Below are 22594 nucleotides of genomic sequence, written 5' to 3'. Positions count from 1 at the left end.
CTCCATTCTTTAGGTCTTCGAGTTTTCTCAGGAATGTTTTGTTCGTAGGTCTTGCACATCTTCCGATTTATCCCTAATTATTTCATAAATCTTCTGATTTATCCCTATTTCATATTTTTGATACTATTATAAACGGCATTGTTATTTACAATTTTAATTTTGGATTCTTTGTTGTTAGTATATTGGAACACAACTCATTTTTATATTTTGGCCTTGTCTGCTGCAACCTCACCGAACTCATATAGTAGCATTTTTGTAGGTTCTTTAGAATTTTCTACATATGTGATCATACCGTATATAAAGAAAGTTTTACTTTGTCCTTTCAAATTTCAATGCCTTTAATTTATTTTTTTTTTAAGATTTTATTTTTTTGACCGAGAACACAAGTAGGCAGAGAGGCAGACAGAGAGAGAGAGGAAGGGAAGCAGGCTCCCGGCTGAGCAGAGAGCCCGATGCGGGGCTCGATTCCAGGACCCTGGGATCATGACCCGAGCTGAAGACAGAGGCTTTAACCCACTGAGCCACCCAGGTGCCCCAATGCCTTTAATTTCTTTCCTTTTTTTTTTTTTTTCCCTCTTGCCCCACTGCATTGGACAGACCCTCCAGGACAGTACTAAATAGAATTTGCAGGAGTGGACACACTTGCCTTGCTCCTGGTCTTAGGGGAAAAACATTCAGTCTTTCACCATGAATAATGATGTTAGTGACCTATTATTATTATTATTATTATTATTATTTGGTAGAAACCCTTTATCAAGCTTGAGGAAGTTCTCTGCTAGTTTGCAGAGAGCTGGGGTTTTTGTTTTTTGTTTTGTTTTGTTTTAAAATAATCAGTAGTAGATATTGGATTTTGTCAAACAATCTTTGTGCATCTGATGGGAGATCATATGGTTTTTCTTTCTTAGTTATGGCAAATTTCTTAGTTATGATAAAATTTGCCATAACTAAGAGTTGGCTCAACTCTTACTTGAGCCAACCAAGTAAAGTTGGCTCAGTGTTAAGCCAACAATAATTTCCTGGGATAAATTCCACTTGGTCCTGACCTGGGAAGAGGATGGAGCCTACCCACTAGCATGTGCCCCTCTTGTTGAGTTTGAGGAGTGGGTACAAGGCACAGATAAAGGCGTTGGGGTTGGGGGTAAGATGGGAGACCCACAGCCTAAAGCAGAGAGACTCTGGGGTTCTAATTTGGGCTCATCCACTCTGTTTCCTCCCTGTCCTCACCCAAGGACCTTACTCCTTAGGGAATTTCCATATTCTTCTGCCAAAGCAAGAACTTACCCTTAGGTCATTAATAGTCTAGTCCTCAGGGCAGAGGAAAGGAGATGTCGTTTCCACTCCCCAACCTGGCTTGGGTCCAGCATCACTATGGTCCAGCATCACCATGTAATGTTCCCTTTCACAAGCTTTTGCTGGACTTGAGGGGCTGTTCTCCTGACTTACCGTCACTACAGGGTGGGCACGGAGCTGATGAGGGCTAGGAGGGTGGAGGAGGCAGACTAGAAAGCCCTCCCTCCCTCCACCCGCCGCCGCCCCATCTTCTGCTGGAGACTCCTGGCCCCGCCCCTCTCCCCTCTCAGCATGTGCTCCCCTAATCAGCTCTTGGCATTTTTTGCTCTCCAACAATTTCACTTTTGTGTCTCCTTTCTGCGACATCTCCACAGTCAGGTGGGGCTGATGGATCCTGCAGTTCATGTGAATTCTGCTTTGACTGAAATAGGGGTTGATATATATATGTATTTCAAGAACTGGGTCTACTTGTAACAGAGAAATTAACTGCAGTCCTAGATGCATAAGATAATGCAGCAATATCTTCCAAGTGCTGAAGAGAAAGGAATTGGAACTTGAATTCTATATTGAGCCAAATTACCCGTCATGAAGCCTCCCACGGGGGAAACGCTTACCCCCGAATGCCTCCTGACACGAATGCTATCGTGTCAATCTTCGGTAGTGTTTGACTTCATACTAAGAAACCAAAGCAAAAGTAATTCAAAACCACTGATTATGTACAACAAATCAAAATTTGCTACTTTGGGAAGTTAAGGTAGAAGGAGAGATGATTAGCTCTTTTGTAACTGAGTCATTTTTTCTTTGTGAAACCATCAGAGGACCACTGGTTTTTTATTTTATTTTATTTTTTAAAGATTTTATTTATTTGACAGAGATCACAATTAGGCAGAGAGGCAGGCAGACAGAGAGAGAGAGAGAGAGAGAGGAGGAAGCAGGCTCCCTGATGAGCAGAGAGCCCGATATGGGGCTCGATCCCAGGACTCTGGGATCATGACCTGAGCTGATGGCAGAGGCTTTAACCCACTGAGCCACCCAGGCACCCCAAGGACCATTGGCTTTAAAGAAACTGCCAGCCCCCCCCTTCAGTTCCATTCCCCAAAGGTAACCACTGTTAACAGGCTTCTTTTGTGCCTGCTTCCAGGATTTCAATGTGTCTTTAAATGTGTATGTACATGCCTGTGACGTGTATGTGTGTCTGCATAAATTGTATCATATAGTATATGTTTTAGAACCAGCTCTTTTCTTTTGGCAGCATATCTTTCTCTATGGCTACATATATACACCTCCCTCATTAGTTTTAAAGGCTGCAGAAAACACCGTTATGTGCTAGTACCGCAATTTTTTTTTTGATGGACATCAGGCTTGTTTCTAGTCTTTTGGTTGTTGCTAATGAAACTGAAATGAACATTCTTGGGCAGGTATCTTTATGCTTTCCTAAGAATGCATCTGAAGGATACATTTCTTCTTGGATGTAGAATTGCTGAGTCAGAGCAAATGTACATTTTGGATTCTGACTGACATTGCCAAATTGCCATTCCATGACATGGGGCCAATCTGCCCTTATTTTTTTCCCATGCTAACTGGTTCTGGCTTTATCAGACTTTTTACATTTTAACTAATCTGATTGGTAAAGATGCTGTTGAATTCTTTTACTTCGAGTTTAGTGCTTCATAATTTTAGTGTTTTTTGTAGAACTTTGTCTCCTGGACACTTAACCCCATTCCCACCACCAATAACCACAGGTATAAAGGGGGTTAATTAAATAACCATCAGACATTTGTATTATTGTATAATTTGACTTTTCTTTACCTTTACAATATTACCCAAAACACATTTCAGATCTATTATTTGAAACAAACAAAAACTTGAATATTCACTTAAATTAAAAAAAAATCTTTTTCACTAGAGAGTGGAACCTTTCTAGAATGGTGGGTTAAAAATATCCAATGTTTTTCAGATCCATGAATCTGACTTGTAAAGAGAACTAAAAGGAGCATACTGAAATTGTTATCTTTTTTTTTTTAAGATTTTATTTATCTATTTGACAAACAGAGATCACAAGTAGGCAGAGAGGCAGGCAGAGAGAAAGCGGGAAGCAGGCTCCCCGCCGAGCAGAGAGCCCGATGTGGGGCTCCATCCCAGGACCTGAGATCTTGACCTGAGCCAAAGGCAGAGGCTTTAACCCACTGAGCCACCCAGGTGCCCCCTGAAATTGTTATCTTAAGGAAAGAGAATATTTACAAGATATTACAAGTTCTGTGGAGAAACTTAATGACAAAATTTACATACCTATTTCCAAAAGGAGGTACTTAGGAACAAGCCAGACAAGAAGGTAAAACAACAACATTTCAATGAAGAATATAGAAGTAGACTTAAATAAAATGATATACTGTGTTACTCAAGAACATAAATTCTCTGAGAGTAATTTGGTAATTGCTGTATCCCCCAGTACCCTAAAAAGTTATGGTAGGTTGCCTGGGTGGCTCAGTGGGTTAAAGCCTCTGCCTTTGGCTCAGGTCATGATCTCAGGGTCCTGGGATCAAGCCCCGCATCAGGCTCTCTGCTCAGCAGGGAGCCCGCCTCTCCCTCTCTCTCTGCCTGCCTCTTCTGTCTACTTGTGATCTCTGTCTGCCAAATAAATGAATAAAATCTTTAAAAAAAAGTTATGGTAATTGCAATGATAAGGCATTGACACAGGAATTGATAGACTAGTAGATCAAGAGAATAGAATACTCTAGAAAAAACACACCTTTATGGTAATTGAGTAAAGGTAGTATATCATTTCAGTGGAGAAACAACAGATTATTCAACTAAAGGCACTGGGACAGTTGGTTATCCATTTGGAAATGAATGGAAGTAGTTCACTATTACACTGTACACTTACAATATTCACACACAAAAACTCCACGTGCTTTAGTGATCTCAATGTGAAAAGTCAAAATATTAAGCTATTAGAAGAATATACAGGAGAATATGTTTATGATCTTTAAAAAGGAAAGATCATTTTAAACAAGTCTGAAAAGGAAAATCCATAAAGGAAAAGACCAATACATTTGACCACTGCAAAATTAAGAACCTATAGTGGGGGCACCTGGGTGGCTCAGTCAGTTAAGCATCCAACTCTTGATTTTGGCTCAGGTCATGATCTCAGGGTTGTGAGATAGAGCCCCAAGTGTCGGGCTCTTTATTGGGCATGGAGCCTGTTTAACACTCTCTCTCTTCCTCAGCCCCTCTTGCCTCCCTCTCTCCCTCTACAGAAAAAAAAAAAAATAAATAAAACCCTATAAAAACCATAAATAAGAAATGACAGGGGCGCCTGGGTGGCTCAGTGGGTTAGGCTGCTGCCTTCGGCTCAGGTCATGATCTCGGAGTCCTGGGATCGAGCCCCGCATCGGGCTCTCTGCTCAGCAGGGAGCCTGCTTCCTCCTCTCTCTCTGCCTACTTCTGATCTCTCTCTGTGTCAAATAAATAAAATCTTTAAAAAAAAAAAAAAAAGAAAAAAGAAATGACAGACTGGAAAAATATTAACAATGTGCATAATAGCTGACAGATTAGTATTATTCAGAATATATGGTAACTTTTACAAATCAATAAAAAGAATGACAATCGGATAGAAAAACAGACACCACTAAACACAGGAAATGTTCAAAAGAGCTAATACAAATAAAAAGATGCTGGCTATTAACTAAAGAAATAAAAATTGAACCAGTAGTATGAGTCCAATTTTGCCCTTGAGAATTTTGTTAAGTTTGGAGGACAGTTTGATAATAGCTATTTATTAAAATTTCTGAATGCACAACACCTGTGACTCACTTCTTAGTCTTTACGCTGGAGAATAAGGGGTGTGTATGTGTGTGTGTGTGTGTGTGTGTGTGTGTGCAGTGTGTACAGAGGCCTCTTCTGCATTGTTTTTAATAGTGAAAAAATGTGAAAATGTCAGCTTCCATCAAGAGAGGAATGGTCATGTAATGGAGGTAGAGCTCAACTAAAGAATATGTGTAAAAGTTAAAAAAAAGTCGGCTGTTTTCTAGATGGCACATGATAGGTCTGCAAGATGTCACTGAGCGGGAAAAGCACATTGCCCCGCAAAATATGCGATGTGATATCATTTATGGAAAAATAAAGGCAGAAGAATGTTCCCCCACAGATCCATACATAGGAATGAATAGAAAGTAAAAGGTCTGGGGCATCTGGGTAGCTTAGTGGGTTAAGGCCTCTGCCTTCGGCTCGGGTCATGATCTCAGGGTCCTGGGATCAAGCCCCGAATCGGGCTCTCTGCTCAGCAGGGAGCCTGCTTCCCCCTCTCTCTCTGCCTGCCCCTCTGCCTGCTTGTAATCTCTCTCTGTGTGCCAAATAAATAAATAAAATCTTAAAAAAAAAAAAAAAAGTAAAAGGTCTGGAAGGGCCAACGCAAGCATGACAGTGGTGTGCCTGTGTGAGGAACAGAGGAAAGAGACTGCAGTCAGGCATGGGCTCCATAACCTAATCCACGGACCATCTGCAGGACTGGCGATATTTTAATTGTATTCAAAATATATCCAAGCATTACCCATGTCATTCAAAACCAGTTCTTTAAAATGTAAAGAGCAAGGAAAGAGGGCCTCTGGGCCAGGTGCCTTTGCTGCCCCTGAGGAGTGCTTGGCCCCGCTGCCGCCACCCCAAGCTCCCAAAGCCTCCTTCCCTCCAGCCACAGACACACAGGAAATCCGGAGGCAATCCCAACTGAACTCTTTCCTAAACAGCATGAAGAAAGAACACGCTGTTTTGCAAGCAGTGGCAGAGAGCCCGTTATCCCACAGGCCGTTGGACTTCACCCTAGGGGTGGGGATGTTTGGGGAAGGTAAGTGGGGAGAAGGGGGGGGCTCCCTCAAAGGACTATAGTCTGGGGATGTAGGAGTGGCAGCAGTGCCCTCCAGAGGCCACCCCCAGGATGGCGACCAGGGGTAACTAATAGGGCAAGACTGGTCTGGAATATCTCCTCAGGCAGACATGTTCTTCTGGTTACTTGGAATGCTGAGAAGCCCTCTGAGCCTCACAGACCCCTGGGCCACACAAAGAAGGCCCACACGAGGGATCCCCCACGGACAGCCTTTAGCAGACCCGGCTGTGTCATCACTGATTGGTTGGAAACCTCGTAAAGTCACAAAGCCTCCCAAGCCTCCACCTGCAAACGCAAGCCCACAGCCCCAGGCCTGAGCCAAAGGCAGGTGGTTTGGGGATGGTTGAGAATTCCTGAGAATCCTCCCATCTCCACATGGGTAGAGCGAAGGGCATTTTAACATCATTCTTTGAAGAGGCTTTAGCTTTCCAAACATTCATTGCATCATTGCCCCCTGTGAGAAAACAGGGCTGGCCTCTCACCCCCGCCCCTGAATCCCGGGGGTGCTTCCTGCCTAGCGTTTAGCCTCTGGGCCTGGAGCCCAGGGCACCCTCCACTCTGCTGAGTCAGCTTTCTAAAATGTACCTCTGTGACCTTCATGGCCTTTACGGCTCCCTGGAGCCGTCAGGACAAGAACTTCTCAACAGGCCATTGAGACTGTTAGGTTCCTGCCTTACCAACCTCATCAGGCCTCATCCTTGCCCCCAGTTGGAACTGTCTAAGTGAAGACCACTGGTGTCAAGGCCTTTGCTATGTTGTTCTCTGGGCCCACAATGCTCTTCCTCCCTGTGTCTACTTGGTCAACCTCTTTCTTTTTTAAAGATTTTATTTATCTAGGGGCGCCTGGGTGGCTCAGTGGGTTAAAGCCTCTGCCTTCGGCTCAGGTCATGATCCCGGGGTCCTGGGATGGAGCCCTGCATGGGGCTCTCTGCTCAGCGGGGAGCCTGCTTCCTCCTCTCTGTCTGCCTCTCTGCCTACTTGGGATCTCTGTCTGTCAAATAAATAAATAAAATCTTTAAAAAAAAAAGATTTTATTTATCTATTTGACACAGAGAGAGAGAGAAATGAGAGAGAAACAAACAGAAGGAGCGGCAGACAGAGGTAGAGGGAGAAGCAGGCTTCCCGCTAAGCACGGAGCTCAAAACGGGACTCAGTCCCAGGACTCTGAGGTCATAACCCGAGCCGAAAGCAGATGCTTAACCGACTGAAGCAGACGCTTAACCAACTGAGCCACCCAGGCACTCCCTACTTGGTTCACTTCTAAACATTCCTAAAGATAGTCTCAAGCACCAGCTCCTCAAGAAACCCTTCCTCGGTACCGATTGGTCCAAGGGCTGCTCTTCAGTGCTCCCAAAGAACCCTGCACGAGGCTCTGACGTTCTGTTACTGTGTCATCTGTTTTCTCCTGTGCGCTCCTTGAGGACAAGGCCTTCGCTCGGCAGGGTAGGCCCAGTGGTCAGCACAGGGCAGGTGGCATAGGCAAGGGCCTGGTAAATACCTGTTGGATAAGTGCCTGAAAGAAAGGTCACAAATAAGTACGCGGAGGCCACTGGGTGAAGAGTGCTGGTGTGGGAGGCAGGCAAACCATAAGAGATGGTAAACTCTAGGAAACAAAGAGGGTTCCTGGGGGGTGGGGGTGGGGAATGGGGTCACTGGGTGATGGGCATTAAGGAGAGCACGTGATGTGATACAGTTAAGATGCAACTGAGGAACCACTAAATTCTACCCCTGAAACTAATTATACACTATCTGTTCACTACATTGAATTTAAATAAAGAATTTTTTTTTTTTCCAAGATCGCTGGTGTGTAAGTCAGGAGACCTAACAGCCAGATTATCCTGAACTGTCACCTTTGGCACAGGCACTTCCTTTCCTGTCTCTGTCTTTCTCATCTGTGCTGCAAGGGGCTTGTGTTAAATGTCTCTTTCCCCTTAAAAGAGTAAAAGGACACTAATTGTCAGAGTTGACGAGGGCAGCGGGGAACAGGTGTTCCATGCATGGCTAAAGGGAGGGTGAAATGCAATCTTCATGAGGCCATTTGACGATTTTTTTAATGTACCCCTATGTTTTACAGCAGCATTACTTATAATAGCCAAACTATGGAAGCAATCTTAGTGTCCATCAATAAATGAATGGACAAAGAAGATATGCAATGGATGAATTAAGATACATACACAATGGAACATTAGGCAGCCCCCCAAAATAAGATCTTGCCATTTGCCACGACACTGATGGGCCCAGAGGGTAAAATCCCAAGTGATTAAATCAGAGGAAAACAAATGATTCCACTCATATGTGGACTTGAAGAAACAAAACAAATAACAAAGAAAAAAAGAGATGAACAAAACCCCAAACTCTTAAATACAGAGAATAAATTGATAGTTACCAGAGGGGATGGAAGGATGGCTTAGATAGGTGAAGAGGATTAAAAGTCCACATATGGTGACGGGCACTGAGTAATTTATAGAATTGCTGAATCACTCTATTGTACCTCTGAAACTACTAAAACACTGAATTAATTATATTGAAATTAAAACATAAAGTAAAATTAAGGTGTTAGGAAAATAGTAGATGCTGTATGGATTACAAAAGATATAGTTCTCCAAATATTTTATAAATACTTCACATATGTTTAACTTAAATATTAAAAGAGAAACATTAAAGTGGGATAGTTGACAATTTTTTTAAAGCCTTAAAAATACTGATACCTAAATATGCAACAATTTTACTTCGAGGCCTAAGGAAATAATTGAAGATGTGACAAGAGATTTTACCCAACAGATGTTGGACTTAGTACTGCTTATAACACTGAATATAGGAAACAACCCAACAACCCAAGGATCTAACAAGAAGGGATTAGTGAGTAATCCTAGTACTTAATGCAAAATATTATGCAGATACATGAATGAACTAAGTCTATTTATCGACATAGAGAGAATCCAGGCTAAAGTACTAAAGTACTTTAAGTACTAAAACTAGGTCATAAAGCAATATTTAAAGTATATTTTTATCACCATTTAAAATACATATTATGTCTACATATAGGGTGTCAAATGATTAAATGGGGTTATTTATGCATAGTGGTGTTATGAGAAATTTTCTTCCTGCTTCTTATTTGTATGAAAAATGACAAGCCTGGAAAGATAAAAATTTTGCTTTTAACCTCACTTGATTAGAAGTAATTTTGGTTTATTTTTATTTTTTCTTGTGTTCTCTGACTTTTCATGAATAGAAATATATTACCTGTGGGATTAAAAAATTATTTTCTTTTTAAAAAAATTTTATTATTTAGGGGCGCCTGGGGGGCTCAGTGGGTTAAAGCCACTGCCTTCAGCTCAGGTCATGATCCCAGGGTCCTGGGATTGAGCCCCGCATTGAGCTCTCTGCTCAGCGGGGAGCCTGCTTCTTCCTCTCTCTCTCTCTGCCTGCCTCTCTGCCTACTTGTGGTCTCTCTCTCTGTCAAATAAATAAATAAAATCTTTAAAAAATATATTTATTTATTTATTTGAGAGAGAGAGAGAGAGAGAGCACAAACAGGGGGCGGGGTTAGAGGGAGAGGCAGACCCCTTGCTGAGCAGGGAGCCCGATGCCGGGCTGGATCCCAGGACCCCAAGATCATGACCTGAGCTGAAGGCAGACACTTAACCAACTGAGCCACCCAGGTGCCCCTAAAAAAGTATTTCAGGGGCACCTGGGTGGCTCAATGGGTTAAAGCCTCGGCCTTCGGCTCAGGTCATGATCTCAGGGTCCTGGGATCGAGCCCTGCATTGGGCTCTCTGCTTAGAGAGGAGCCTGCTTCCCTTCCTCTCTCTCTGCCTGTCTCTCTGCCTAATTGTGATCTCTGGCCAATAAATAAATAAATAAATCTTTTTTTTTTTAAGTGTCAAATTAAAAAAAAGTATTTCAAAAGTATAAAATTCTAGATCTGATTCACAAGGAGCCACTTGTCCAAGTTCACACAGAGCAAGGCACTGAGAGAGCAAGCCTGGAAGAATGGCCTCCTTTCTCATGGGCTCCACTGGTGACGGGATCTTCGGGCACACCCGGAAGGTGTTCTTGGTGTGTTGTCCTTTGTTCCTCAGCCAAGATGTGGTGTGGGCATAAAAGACAAGAGGGAGGGCAGGTAAAGTGGCTGGAGTGGGAGATGGGGCTAGACCACACATCATACAAGCCCGACAAGGGCCCAGGGAGGTGAACAAGCACAGCCATTAGTCAGAGGATACCTGTCCTGCCTTGCCAGCGTTCTTAAGGGGAGACACCTCCCCCTCTTCTATTTCAGGCCCATTCAGATCCATCCTTTTTTTTTTTTTAAGACTTTATTTATTTATTTGACAGAGAGATCAAGTAGGCAGAGAGGCAGGCAGAGAGAGAAGGGGAAGCAGGCTCCCCGCTGAGCAGAGAGCCCGATGTGGGGCTCGATCCCAGGACCCTGAGACAATAACCCAAGCCAAAGGCAGAGGTTTTAACCCACTGAGCCACCCAGGTGCCCCTTTCAGACCCATCCTAAGAGTTAACCCCTGTCCTCTTAACTGCACTGATCTTATCCCAGAGAGGCCCTGGGCTTTGTCACCCAACTGACCACTAACCACATCCAGCTCTGCTCTTTCCTGGTTCCTGAAATCCAGGAGCAGATGGCAGGAGTGCTGAAGACAGCCTGCTACCCGGAGCCAAGAAGAAAGGGGAGGAGAAGAGGGAGGGAGGAAGTTACCGTGGTCCCCAGCCTGTAGCCCCCAGGCTTTCCTATGAAACCCAACGGTCTCCTGCCAGGTTTCCTGTCCCTTCAGCCTTTGTCAAGAATGGGGTTGCTGCCAGGGGCCAGCATACTGTTGGGGGTGGGTGGCAGCCCCCCAAGGCTGATTGATCATTACTCCAGGTGTCCCCTACACCTTCCTTCCTCCTCTGGGGTCATTCCATGTCCTATAGTTTCTTAGGCTGTTGGTTCCTGACTTTTGTACCTTTCAAAGGACCCCCAGATAGTTTAACCAGAATTGTGGAGGGGCATTAATTATCCCCCGTAGGGATAGCACTGGTCTAGGCACACGATGGGAGCTAAGAAGCTCTGGGGTGGGATGCTAAGTTCAAAGGCTGGGCACAGCTCTGGTCTCTCCTTTCTTGTCCCTCTCTCCCATATGAGGGGCCACCATTTGGGCACCCCAACCACAGTGGGGGGAAGAGAGAGCATTTAGTCTCCTGGGGCGGGGTTTCTTCTGCCCCGCCCCCTCCCTCAGTGCAGAAGACATAAAGGCCTTGATTCAGGTTAGCCTCCTGGCCAGTACCAGGTGAACTTCGGAGGTGAGGTCCTGGGGGTTGAGAGACTGAAGCTAGCAAAAGAGGGGCACTGTGGACCCCTTCCCTGAGGAGGTAGGTAGGACCCACTGAGGTTGTACTGGAGTATGAAGGTGGGAATGAGGGGTCAGAGGGAGAGGGCTGGTGGGGCTTTCTTCTCCCAAATGCACTGGGCCCTCTGGACTTACTGGGCTTGAGGTCTTGTTGCAGAGATGAAGCTGCTGCCAGTCCTGGCCGGGCTCCTGGCCATTCTGGCTGTGCCCCGGCGCTCTGAGGGTGCCAGTCCAGGTAATGGTGCAGAAAGAAGGGAAAAGGTGGTGTGTTCGGGGTGGTTCTGAGTCTCCAGGACTTGGCACAGGCCACCCTGACTCTGGGGCCCATTCCTGACTTTGTGACCCCTGTTTTGGGCAGCTGTCCCGGAGGAGGTAGAGACCTCAGTGGTACTGACCTGCATGGAGGAAGCCAAGCGACTAGTGGACACGGCCTACAAGGAGCGGCGGGAGAGGTGGGGTGCCGGGCACTTCCCAGCTCTGGGCACGGCTGCCCCAGGTCTTTCAGAGAAGCAACTTGACATGGGGACTTCGTGGGTGGGAATAGAGCCCCCTGTTTGCCTGTCGGTCTTAGTGTCTTTGGGTTTGAGAATACCTTCAAAACCATCCCTCCACATGGCTTTGCCTCTGTCTGGACACCCAGATCCACACTCTGTTTATAAAGAGAAACCTTCTTCCGGTCTGTGGTTCTGTCTGCACTGTCCTGCATGCTGGCCTGGGGCTAGGGTTCTGCGGAGTATCCCCCGCCCCACTATCTATGGCCTCACTCCTCCCTTCTCTAAGCAGCATCAAGAGGCGTCTTCACAGTGGCTTGGCCAGCCCCATGGAACTGCTGGCCTACTTCAAGCAGCCAGTGGCAGCCACCAGGACAGCTGTGCGGGCTGCTGACTACCTGCACGTGGCCCTAAGCCTGCTGGAGGGGAAGCTGCGGCCTCTGCGGTGGGGGCCCTTCAACATCACTGGTACTGCCGCCCCTGCAACCTTGGTCTCCTGCTCTGCTAGTGACCTCGGCCATCTCCCAGTGACCCCCACCCCCCATTCTTCTTCTGGGGAGTCTCAGGTGCTCCGGGATCTGCTTTCTGTGTCCTCAGACTGGGCCCCCAACCAAGACTCCCCAGCTTAGAATAGGAGATGGGGGGACTCGCCAACCACACCCCTCTTTCCCCGGCCCCAGACATGCTGACACCGGCCCAGCTGAATCTGCTGTCCAAGTCTAGCGGCTGCGCCTACCAGGACGTGAGGGTGACATGCCCGGAGAACGACAAGTACCGTACCATCACCGGTCACTGCAACAACAGGTGCGGTCGGTTGCGGGTGGCCCCTGGCGGGAGGGCGACTCCCCCCGGGGCCACCTCACGTCAGCGCCCGGTCCTCCCTCTGCAGACGCAGCCCCACGCTGGGGGCCTCCAACCGTGCCTTTGCGCGCTGGCTGCCGGCCGAGTACGAGGACGGCTCCTCGCTGCCCTACGGCTGGACGCCCGGGGTCAAGCGCGGCGGCTTCCCGGTGCCCCTGGTGAGCGTCGGCTGGCGGTGGCGGGTGGGAGGTGGGGGGTGAGGCCTGGCCCCGAGGCACGCGGGGTCCCAGGTGTCCCCTGACGCTCCGTGTCCCGCAGGCGCGCGCAGTCTCCAACGCCATCGTGCGCTTCCCCACCGAGCAGCTGACCCCAGACCAGGAGCGCTCGCTCCTGTTCATGCAGTGGGGCCAGCTGATCGACCACGACCTCGACCTGAGCCCGGACCCGGGCGCCCGGGTCTCCTTCGTCGCTGGTGTCGACTGCGAGACCAGCTGCCTGCAGCAGCCGCCCTGCTTCCCGCTCAAGGTGCTCCCTTCTTCCCGCCCCGCCGCTGCCTGCCCAGTGGAGAGAGGGGGGATCCTTCCTGGAAACGGCCACCTCTCTCTGTGCCTAGAGTTCCCGCCCCAGCAACTAGGGCTGGCCCTGCCACCAACTTGCCTCTGCCTCCGTGCGGAGGACCTTCCCGTCTCCCTCCAACTTCGGGGTGCCGGTGCCAGGTTCTCAGTCCCTTTCCTCCTCACTGAGGGCCACCTCCTCACCCCCGCTCTTGGCACACATTGCACAGAGCCTGGGCTGTCGGTTTCAGGAGGGCTGGAGGAGAATGGATGGTTGAGGCACAGTAGGGAGAGGAGCAGAGAAAGGAAGGAGAATGGCTGAGAAGGAGAGAGTGAGAGGAGACAAAGGCACGGGCCAGAGTGAAAGACAGGAAAAGGATGGGGAGGTGGGGTAGGGGGAGCAGGAAATGAAAAGAAAGAGGAGGCTTAAAAAAAAAAAAAGTAAGAAAGAAAGAGGAAGCTAACTGAGAGTTCGAGACCACATCCAGAGAACAGGGGAGTGAGGGGCGGAGACCCTGGAGTAAAGGAGGGAGAGAAAGGACGTTTAGGTGAGGACTGGCTGGCCCTCCTCCAGGGAGCCCGCACATTCCCCATTCCAGAGTTCTGGTCACACCCCCAAAGCTGGTAGCTGGGAGGAACACCGTAGGTGCAGCCCCAGGCTGTGAGCCTCTGTGGGCCTCGAGAGGCCCCCCTGCAGGCCGAGGGGGCCAGAAGTCCTAAAAAGCCCTCCTTTCAGTGTCTGGGTCTCCCCCTCTGGTCCTGGGTTCCAGTCTGCTTTGGACGTGGGATCGAGGCCTTGGGAGTAGGGGGTGGACAGGCAGAGAGCCAACCGGCCCTGTCTGTGTGTCACAGATCCCACCAGATGACCCCCGCATCAAAAACCAACGTGACTGCATCCCCTTCTTCCGCTCCTCGCCGGCCTGCACAGACAGCAACATCACCATCCGCAATCAGATCAACGCGCTCACCTCTTTCGTGGACGCCAGCATGGTGTACGGCAGCGAGGAGCCTCTGGCCGCCAAGCTTCGGAACACGTCCAATGAGCTGGGGCTGATGGCTGTCAACACCCGCTTCAGCGACAACGGCCGGGCCCTGCTGCCCTTCGACACCCTGCATGATGACCCCTGCCTTCTCACCAACCGCTCGGTGAACATCCCCTGCTTCCTGGCAGGTCAGCCCGGAGTGGCAACCTGGGGTGGGGGGTGGAGGCGGGGCGCAGCGCTGGCGCCGCAGGGGGCCTGTTTGTGAGCAGCCTGTGGGTTTGCACTTAGACGGACTCCCGTCCATGCCCTCACCAACTTCACATTAATCCAGTTGCCTTGGTGACAAGTTGGGTGGAGCCAGGAAGGCAAACAAACCAAAAAACCCAAACTTGAAACTAACAAAAAACCAAAAAGCCAAACCTAAGAAGGAAACTCAGGGATGGGTGAGGAGGAGCCTCTGTCCTTCGGTCCGTCCCTTTCTCTCTCTCTCCTTTTCCCTCTGGACTCTGGCAGAGAGTTGGGTTCCCCAGGAACAGTGAACTGTGGGGACGGAGAGGAACGCGGCGTCCTCACTCTCTACCGCGGCATCATCTGCCGGTGGTAGCCACGCGCCAAACGTGGCAATTTTCATTTAAATTTAAATTAATCAAATTAACTTAAATTAAATAAAATTCAGTTCCTCTGCCGCTCTAGCCACATTTCAGCAGCCTCCTAGGTTAGTGGTTCCCACGTTGGGCGGCACAGATGTAGAACGTTTTCATCAATACGGAAAGTTCTGTGGGATGGCGCAGCTGCAGACTGTCACCTCCTGCTGTCTCCAGTCCCTGTAATACGAGAGGGTGAAATTTAAATTTAAATTTAAACATGTGGCAGCTCTAGGGAAGTGGTTGGAGCAGTAATGGTGCCCATGCCCAGCAATTTTCCAATGTGGTTTTTTTTTTTTTAAGATTTTATTTAATTTTTTAAAAAGAGTTATTTATTTATTTATTTGGGTTGGGGAGGGGCAGAGAGAGAGGGAGGAGCACTCTGGAACATGATATTGGGCTTGATCTCAGAACCCAGAGATCATGACCTGAGCCGAAATCGAGAGTTGGATATTCAACTCACTGAGCTACCCAGGAGCCCCAAGATGTTATTTTTTTTTTTTAAAGATTTTATTTATTTATTTGACAGAGAGAAATCACAAGCAGGCAGAGAGGCAGGCAGAGAGAGAGGAGGAAGCAGGCTCCCCGCTGAGCAGAAAGCCCGATGCGGGGCTTGAACCCAGGACCCGGGATCATGACCTGAGCCGAAGGCAGCGGCTTAACCCACTGAGCCACCCAGGCGCCCCCCAAGATATTATTTTTAAGTAATCTCTACACCCAACCTGGGGCTCGAACTTATAACCCCCTAATCAAGAGTCGCATGTTCCACCAACTGAGCGGCCAGGCACCCGTCCAGTATTTTTTAACGGAAATCCGGTAGTGGTCCTGAGGCCCTTCTGTTCACATCTGGCCTCCCAGCCTCTCCTCCTGTTGGCTTCCAGTGGCCTCTCCTCTGCCACGACACTGGGGAGGAGAGTCAAGGTCAGCTCTGGTCCATACGGAAGCCCATACTTTTCTGGGCTAGTGAGGGAAAAGAAGGGCTCCTCCTCCAGCTATGGCCGCCCCCATCCTGGAATCAAGCTGCGTATCCTAGGCCTGGATCGTCATGACCCCTGGCCGCTCATGGGATAGTAAAACCTGCTCTCAAAGAATTTCTTTCCCACCAGCATCTGGAGCTGATAAAGACTGGACCCAGCGTCCTGCTCAAAGGGTCTGGCCCCAATTCTCTGGCCTTCCAGAGAAGAGGTGGGGAGGGCTAGAGGGATTAGAGTTCTTACTTGGTTTTTGTTTTTTTGAACAGTCTCAGTGGACTGTAAACACCCTAGGCCCTAGGCCCTCTTCCCCCCGCACTCCTGGGAGCCTGAGCAGGCTTCAAATTAGCATGTAGTAAGGATGGGGATGGCAACTCTGATCAGATGGTAGTGGCTTTCTAGAGTCCTGTGTTGAGGTTGCATGCAGTTTGAGCAGGAGAGAGTGCTGTGATCATTAGCTGTCATGCACAGGCATGGAAATAGGGAGGGTCAACGAGCATGCTACGTCTTGGCCCTCCGTGCATCAAGGGAATAAGTCAACCAGGCAGTTCACGGATCACCTACTTTGTAGCCGGCACAGTGTTAAATTCCACATGTCTCTTCGTGAGCTGGATGGAGGGTCAGATGCAAAAAGGCACAAGCCTTGGTCCTCGTCCTCCAGGAGCCCCCAGTCTCGGCTACCAGAATGTGGCCAGTCATGTATCAGCTCTGTTGCCTACTGAATGAGCATCTCCTCCCAGCAGGGCCCCTACACAGAGGAGGAAGTTATCCTGGTGGACTTGGGCATCAAGGGAGGACCTCCTAGAGGAGGTGAAAACTGAGCATGGTGTGGGAAGATGGACGGAGAGGAAGTCTGGTTCTCAGACCTTGGCTGGGGGAGGGAGTTTCGGGGGAGCAAGTCCTTCCTGATGGGATCTTAGGAATGACAGCAGCTTTTGCTTCCCCAAGGCGATATGCGTTCAAGCGAGATGCCCGAGCTCACCTCCATGCACACGCTCTTTCTGCGGGAGCACAACCGGCTGGCCACAGAGCTCAAACGCCTAAACCCCTGCTGGGACGGAGAGAGGCTCTACCAGGAAGCCCGCAAGATTGTGGGAGCCATGATCCAGGTAGCAGGCCTGAGTACTGGCAGTGCCAGGGGTCAGGCAGGCTTGGGATCCAAACACGCCTCCACCATATCCTAGCTGTGTGACCTGGGGCAAGTTAACCCCCACCTCCCGTGAGCCTCAGCGTGTGCAACCATGATGCTGTAAAGATTGAATGATAAATGTGAAAACACCTAGCAGATGCTAAGCACCTGACAAAGGTCACTTGGCTTCCATCCACTCCTTCCTAGGCTGACTCCCCTTTCTGCTGTCCTGTCCATCGGGAATGGTTTCGGGAGGGTTAAACGGGTGGGTCTGCAGTGCCTGGTGCACAGTAGCTGGTCAGTAAATGCTTTCCTTTCCTCCTCTCCTTGTGACTCCTGGCTCCTTTACCCACTCAGCTCTATCATAGCTCACCCAGTCTTCTCACCCTTGGTTAACCCTGGGAAGTGCTTCTGGTTCTCTTTCCCAGCTTCTGATGCTTCAGCATTCCCATCCTCTCCCAGACACACACACACACACACACACACACACACACACGCACACACAGCATGCAGGCACACGCATGCGCACCTTTTTTATACTCTTAAAGTGGGGAGAGAGTTGCAGGTGTGGAGGGTAAGTTTTTGCTTTGCACTAAGAATGTAAGTGAGATTCACTTAAGCCTCGCAGAAGATTCCAGACTCTAGAATCTAGGACTCCTGTTTGCCCTGGGGGAAATCATCTAGGGTGGCCCTTTTCCTTTTTGCTTCCCCTTCTCCGCAAAGGCCTGTTGAACCCTACGGTGAGCCAAGTGCTTGCTGGGCCCCGAGTAATTTCAAGAGAAATGAGACACAAGCCTCGCCCTCAGGAGTTTATAAATTTAGGAGAAAAAAAGATTGGAGTAACTTGAGGGCAGAGGAGCTGTTGATTAACAAAGCTCTTTGTTAGTTAATCCTTTAAGGCAGAGGGCAGGGTAATTATCCTTAATTTACATTTGAGTAACTGGGGCTCACAGAGGTTCAGGACTGGTCCAGGGTCGCACGGAGTGGTGGAGCTCTGGGTCTGCCCCTCGGTGCCACCCTTTTAGACCCAGACCCAGTGCTGTGAGAGACAACTCCCTAACCCTGGACAGTGGAGGGACCCCCCCCCCCCCCACCAAACCGGGAGCAGCTGACAGTCTGCACAGAGGATGAGTGGAGACTCTTCCTCAGATCATCACTTACCGGGACTACCTGCCCCTGGTGCTGGGACCTCAGGCCATGAGGAAGTACTTGCCATCCTACCGAGGCTACAATGACTCGGTGGACCCCCGCATCGCCAACGTCTTCACCAATGCCTTCCGCTATGGCCACACCCTCATCCAGCCTTTCATGTTCCGCCTGGATAACCAGTACCGGCCCATGGGGCCCAACCCCCGTGTTCCACTCAGCAAGGTCTTCTTTGCTACCTGGAGGGTAGTGCTGGAAGGTGAGAGGGACCTCGGCCAGGCTCAGTTCACTTGACTGCTTCTGTATATAATACTAAACCCAGGGGGAGCAGACGGCTCGTAGGGAGCTGGGTCCTTCCTGTGTATTATGATTCTTAGTAATCCAGGAGCCCAGGGGATGGGTGCACCCCAACTTGCAAATCTGAATGGCATTATCCCCTGAGACCTTGATTCCCCAGCCAAGACCTGCCCACTGAGGCCACTTTGGCACCAGGAGCTGCGTGTGCCCAGCCCTCTTCTGCCATGCCCTGACGGCACCTGGGACTTTTTCCTAACTCCAATCTGAACTCTGGCTGCTAAGCCAGATCCTTCCCCAAGCTTATTCCTCTTGTCCCAGGTGGCATTGACCCCATCCTTCGGGGCCTCATGGCCACCCCTGCCAAGCTGAATCGCCAGAACCAAATCGTGGTGGACGAGATCCGGGAGCGGTTGTTTGAGCAGATCATGAGGATCGGGCTGGACCTGCCTGCCCTGAACATGCAGCGCAGCCGGGACCACGGCCTCCCAGGTGAGGGGCTGCAGGAGCCCCCCAGGTCCCCCACGTCCCACTCTAGGGTCCTGCCCTCTGCAATGCCCCCAGCTGCCCAGGTGGGCTGGAAACCTGGCTCCATCACATATCATGTTGCTTTGTTTTACAGGAACTTTGAGGGGGAAGAGATTATTATCACTTTCATTTTACAGATGAGAAAACTGAGGCTTGCCCATGTTCTTCTCCAGCCAAGTCAGTGATCGAGCTTGAATTTCAACCCAGCTTAGCCTAACCCCAAAGCCTGTGCCTAAATTATGGGACAGCTGGTTTGGCTGAACCTTCTAGACACACCTCCCCCCTCATAGGTCTGAGATCTTCAGAGGGGGACAATGAGATGTACCTATACTTGGAGGCTGTAGGACTTACGGCAGTTTAGGATCTGCCTTACAGTGGGGTGGGGCAAAGGAAAGAGAGAGGGTCTTGGCCCCTCAGTTCGGGGTTCCCTGGGGGCTTAGAGCCTGGGAGAAGGTGCTCTGTGTCCTCCCTCATGTCCCTCGTAGAGGGTCGTGGCCGCAATCATGGTCATGGTCATGGGGTGTTGGGGAGGTGGGTTTTGTGGGACCCTCCCCTACCTGCCGCTCCCCCCTCCCCCACCCTGCAGGGTACAATGCCTGGAGGCGCTTCTGCGGGCTCCCCGAGCCCAACACGGTGGGCGAGCTGGGCACGGTGCTGAAGAATCTGCAGCTGGCAGAGAAGCTGATGCAGCAGTACGGTTCGCCCAACAACATTGACATCTGGATGGGTGGCGTGGCCGAGCCCCTGGAGCCCTTCGGCCGCGTGGGCCCGCTCCTCGCCTGCCTCATTGGGACCCAGTTCAGGAAGCTCCGCGACGGTGACCGGTGAGGGGCGGTGAGCCACTCAGGCTGGCCATGTGGTTGCAGACCTGTTCTCAAACCTCTGGGGGTGGGGGCACTTCTACCTGTGAAGGGAAGGGCGGGAAGGGATCCGTGATTTTCCAGGGTGTTCCAGGGCCTCGAGGTCATCCCTCATATACTCTGAACCTACTATGCAGCCAGGAGGGGCCTGGACCCCCTGTTGTGAAGGAGGGAAGACAGAAAACACAGCTCTTACTTACTCCTCCGGTTTCGGGGTGCTCGCTGTTGAACAGTCCCTAAGGCTCTGCTAGTGTCACGTCACCTGCCATGCTCAGTTCTTACTTAGCCCATATTACACCCTTGGGAAAACTAGAGAAAAGTGTCCCTCTCTGGGTGGACCCACTGTAAATGGATAGCAAGGTTCTCTGCACCACCCTGGACATGGCCCCGGGCCAGAGCACAGGGAGTCGTGAGGGGGCACGGGCCCAGCTCTCCGTGCAGAGCAAGTGGGGCGTCGAGGGTGCTCCCCTCCACCGCACTGTGAGGAGGGCCCCACTCGTGCGAAAGCCCCTGTAATGCTGGGGTTCCCGGAGCCCTCCAGTGTCTGCGGTGGTGCTCTTACATCCAGGGAGCTGCTCAAGCCAGCAGAGGTGCTCCCGGCTGATGCAGGCTGGGCACAGTGTCCGTGGGTGTCCCCATGCAGGTTTTGGTGGGAGAACACGGGCGTGTTCAGCAGGCAGCAGCGGCAGGCGCTGACCAGGGTCTCCCTGCCCCGTATCATCTGTGACAACACGGGCATCACCACCGTGTCCAAGAACAACATCTTCATGTCCAACATGTTCCCTCGGGACTTTGTCAGCTGTAGCACACTCCCCAAACTGGACCTGACTTCCTGGAAGGACAGTGACTAGAAGCTGGGTAAGGGGGTGTGCTGGTGAGGGGTTGCCTGGGCAGTCCCTGGGCTGGTCCCATGGGGGCCCCTTCCTGAGGTGAGCTCTTCCCTCTTCCGCCCCAGAAGATGAGTGTGTGTGTGTGTGTGTGTGTGTGTGTGTGTGTGTGTGCGCGCGTGTACGTGCACAGTATGTATAAGTTGTATTTCCTGTGTGTGAGTTTTCTGAGACCGTGGGTAGTGTTTTGTGTGCTGTGTATACGAGTCGTTTATATGAGCGTGTGTTTGCTGTTCATGGGAGTGTTAAGAATACGGAGGAGAGTAGCATGTGGAGGCTGGCTCGGAGCCAGCCTGCTGGGTTCAAATCCCGACTCTGCAGCTCTCCCACTGTGTGACCTTGAACAAATGACTCAACTTCACTTTTCTTGAGAAAACCTTGAGTTTTCTTCTTTGCAAATCAAAGCTGTCGTGGTTCCTTAGAGGCTCTGTTTACACCATGTCTGCCCCCAGGTAGTGTATACCTGACAGTGTCCAGGCTAGCAGAGGTGACTCAGTGACCTCTGGGGAAATGACCACGAGCAGTTAGGCTGGGTGTGCTGGTTGAGCTGTGGGCTCAGGGGTGCAGGGCTCGGCCGGTGGCTCCCCTTTTGCTTCCTTACACTGTTCTCTTGCTTGTTCCCAGGAGCCCCCCTGGAGAGGAAGTGGGGCCCATTGGCCCTTCTGTGCCATGTTTTTGTATCTGATGTGACAATAAAGTGCCACTGATGGGGATCTTCGCTTTGTCCTTGTCTGCTATGGGACTGGGCCCTCGGCATGAGGCTTGCTCTGGCTTCTGATTTTGAACCAGGGTGGTCCGTGCCTCTGAAATGGGGGTGGGGGAGAGGGTATCTGGGAGTCATCCTCTGATGCACACACAGCAGGCAGTTCTTAGAAGCCTCCGGGCCCGGACAAGCTGAGCAGACCATCCTGACTCACCTTCCACCCACACCATCCCAGAGAACAGACACTGTGGTCACCAAGGCCTCATGCATCTTCACTGCTCTAGCCAACGTCTGCTGTGTCCTCACTCTGTGTCAGGCCTGTGTCAGGGGCTGGGAGATGGAGGGGATACAACGCTGTCCTGCAAGAGAGAAAGGACAGAGGTGTGATAGGAAGGTAGGCCCTTCCCAGGTGACAGGGTGCCTCTGGCTCAGGCATCCCTGCAGCCTGGCATGGTGGCTCGGAGGCCCTCGAGACAGCAGACTCCTCAGTGCTGGCTTCATGCAGCCAGTTTCCGAGAGCAGGGACAGCAGATGGGTGGCTGGGCCCAGGAGGACAGGGCCAGAGCTGAGGGAAGGGAAGGAGGTATTTCCCAGATAATCTTACCTGGAGCTTGACCTCCTCTATCTGAGACTGGTGGGCTCCCCCCCACCCCCTCCCAACTGGAAGCCTGAAGATGTGCAGGATACTGAGGCTCGTGTACCCATAGGAGCCACAGGCCACATTAAGACCTCCCGTAACAGGACAAATACTCCACATTTCACTGATGCCAGAGAGGTGACAGGGCTTATCTTAAGCTCAAAGACATAGGTGTGAGATCCAGGACAACAGCCCAGGTCTTCGGGCTCCTGGACTCTTCCCAGAGGATGGCTAAGAGCCTCCCACCCCCACTCCACCGCTCAGGGGACCCGGAGGTGTCAGCTAGGTTGACCTTACCTGGAGGGTCATTTTATTTATTTATTTATTTAAAAAAAGTTTTTTAAAAAGATTTTATTTATTTATTTGACAGAGAGAGATCACAAGTAGGCAGGGCAGGCAGAGAGAGAGGAGGAAGAGACTCCCTGCTGAGCAGAGAGCCCTACACGTGGCTCGATCCC

The 22594-nt window shown here is 50.3% G+C and overlaps 1 protein-coding gene across 2 annotated transcripts; it reads left to right on the top strand.

Moving 5' to 3' along the window:
- Positions 1–11453: 11453 nt before the first annotated feature.
- Positions 11454–21509, top strand: MPO (myeloperoxidase). 2 transcript variants are annotated; one of them, XM_047708992.1, is made up of 14 exons: positions 11454–11534; positions 11666–11743; positions 11867–11960; positions 12292–12467; positions 12680–12803; positions 12889–13018; positions 13119–13325; positions 14207–14525; positions 16901–17061; positions 18231–18486; positions 18843–19013; positions 19636–19873; positions 20553–20767; positions 21421–21509. In XM_047708992.1, the coding sequence occupies exons 2-13, from the start codon at positions 11668–11670 to the stop codon at positions 20758–20760; spliced, it is 2160 nt and encodes a 719-aa protein (XP_047564948.1). In that variant the 5' UTR covers positions 11454–11534; positions 11666–11667; the 3' UTR covers positions 20761–20767; positions 21421–21509. The 2 variants fall into 2 exon arrangements, with proteins under 2 accessions (XP_047564948.1, XP_047564949.1); XM_047708993.1 differs by lacking the exon at positions 11454–11534 and having other exon boundaries at positions 11650–11743; positions 20553–21509.
- The last annotated feature ends 1085 nt before the right edge of the window (positions 21510–22594 follow it).

Source organism: Lutra lutra, chromosome 16 (assembly GCF_902655055.1).
Source record: "Lutra lutra chromosome 16, mLutLut1.2, whole genome shotgun sequence".
Taxonomy (NCBI): Eukaryota; Metazoa; Chordata; class Mammalia; order Carnivora; family Mustelidae; genus Lutra; species Lutra lutra.
Note: the sequence above shows the minus strand (reverse complement) of the source record. Positions and strands in the feature narration are given on the sequence as shown.

Bases quoted from the DNA above. Each gene is read 5' to 3' on its own strand.
- MPO (XM_047708992.1), top strand. From the start codon at position 11,668: ATGAAGCTGCTGCCAGTCCTGGCCGGGCTCCTGGCCATTCTGGCTGTG. The intron at 11,744-11,866 runs GTAATGGTGCAG...TGTTTTGGGCAG, and splicing joins CTCTGAGGGTGCCAGTCCAG to CTGTCCCGGAGGAGGTAGAG. The intron at 13,326-14,206 runs GTGCTCCCTTCT...TGTGTGTCACAG, and splicing joins CGCCCTGCTTCCCGCTCAAG to ATCCCACCAGATGACCCCCG.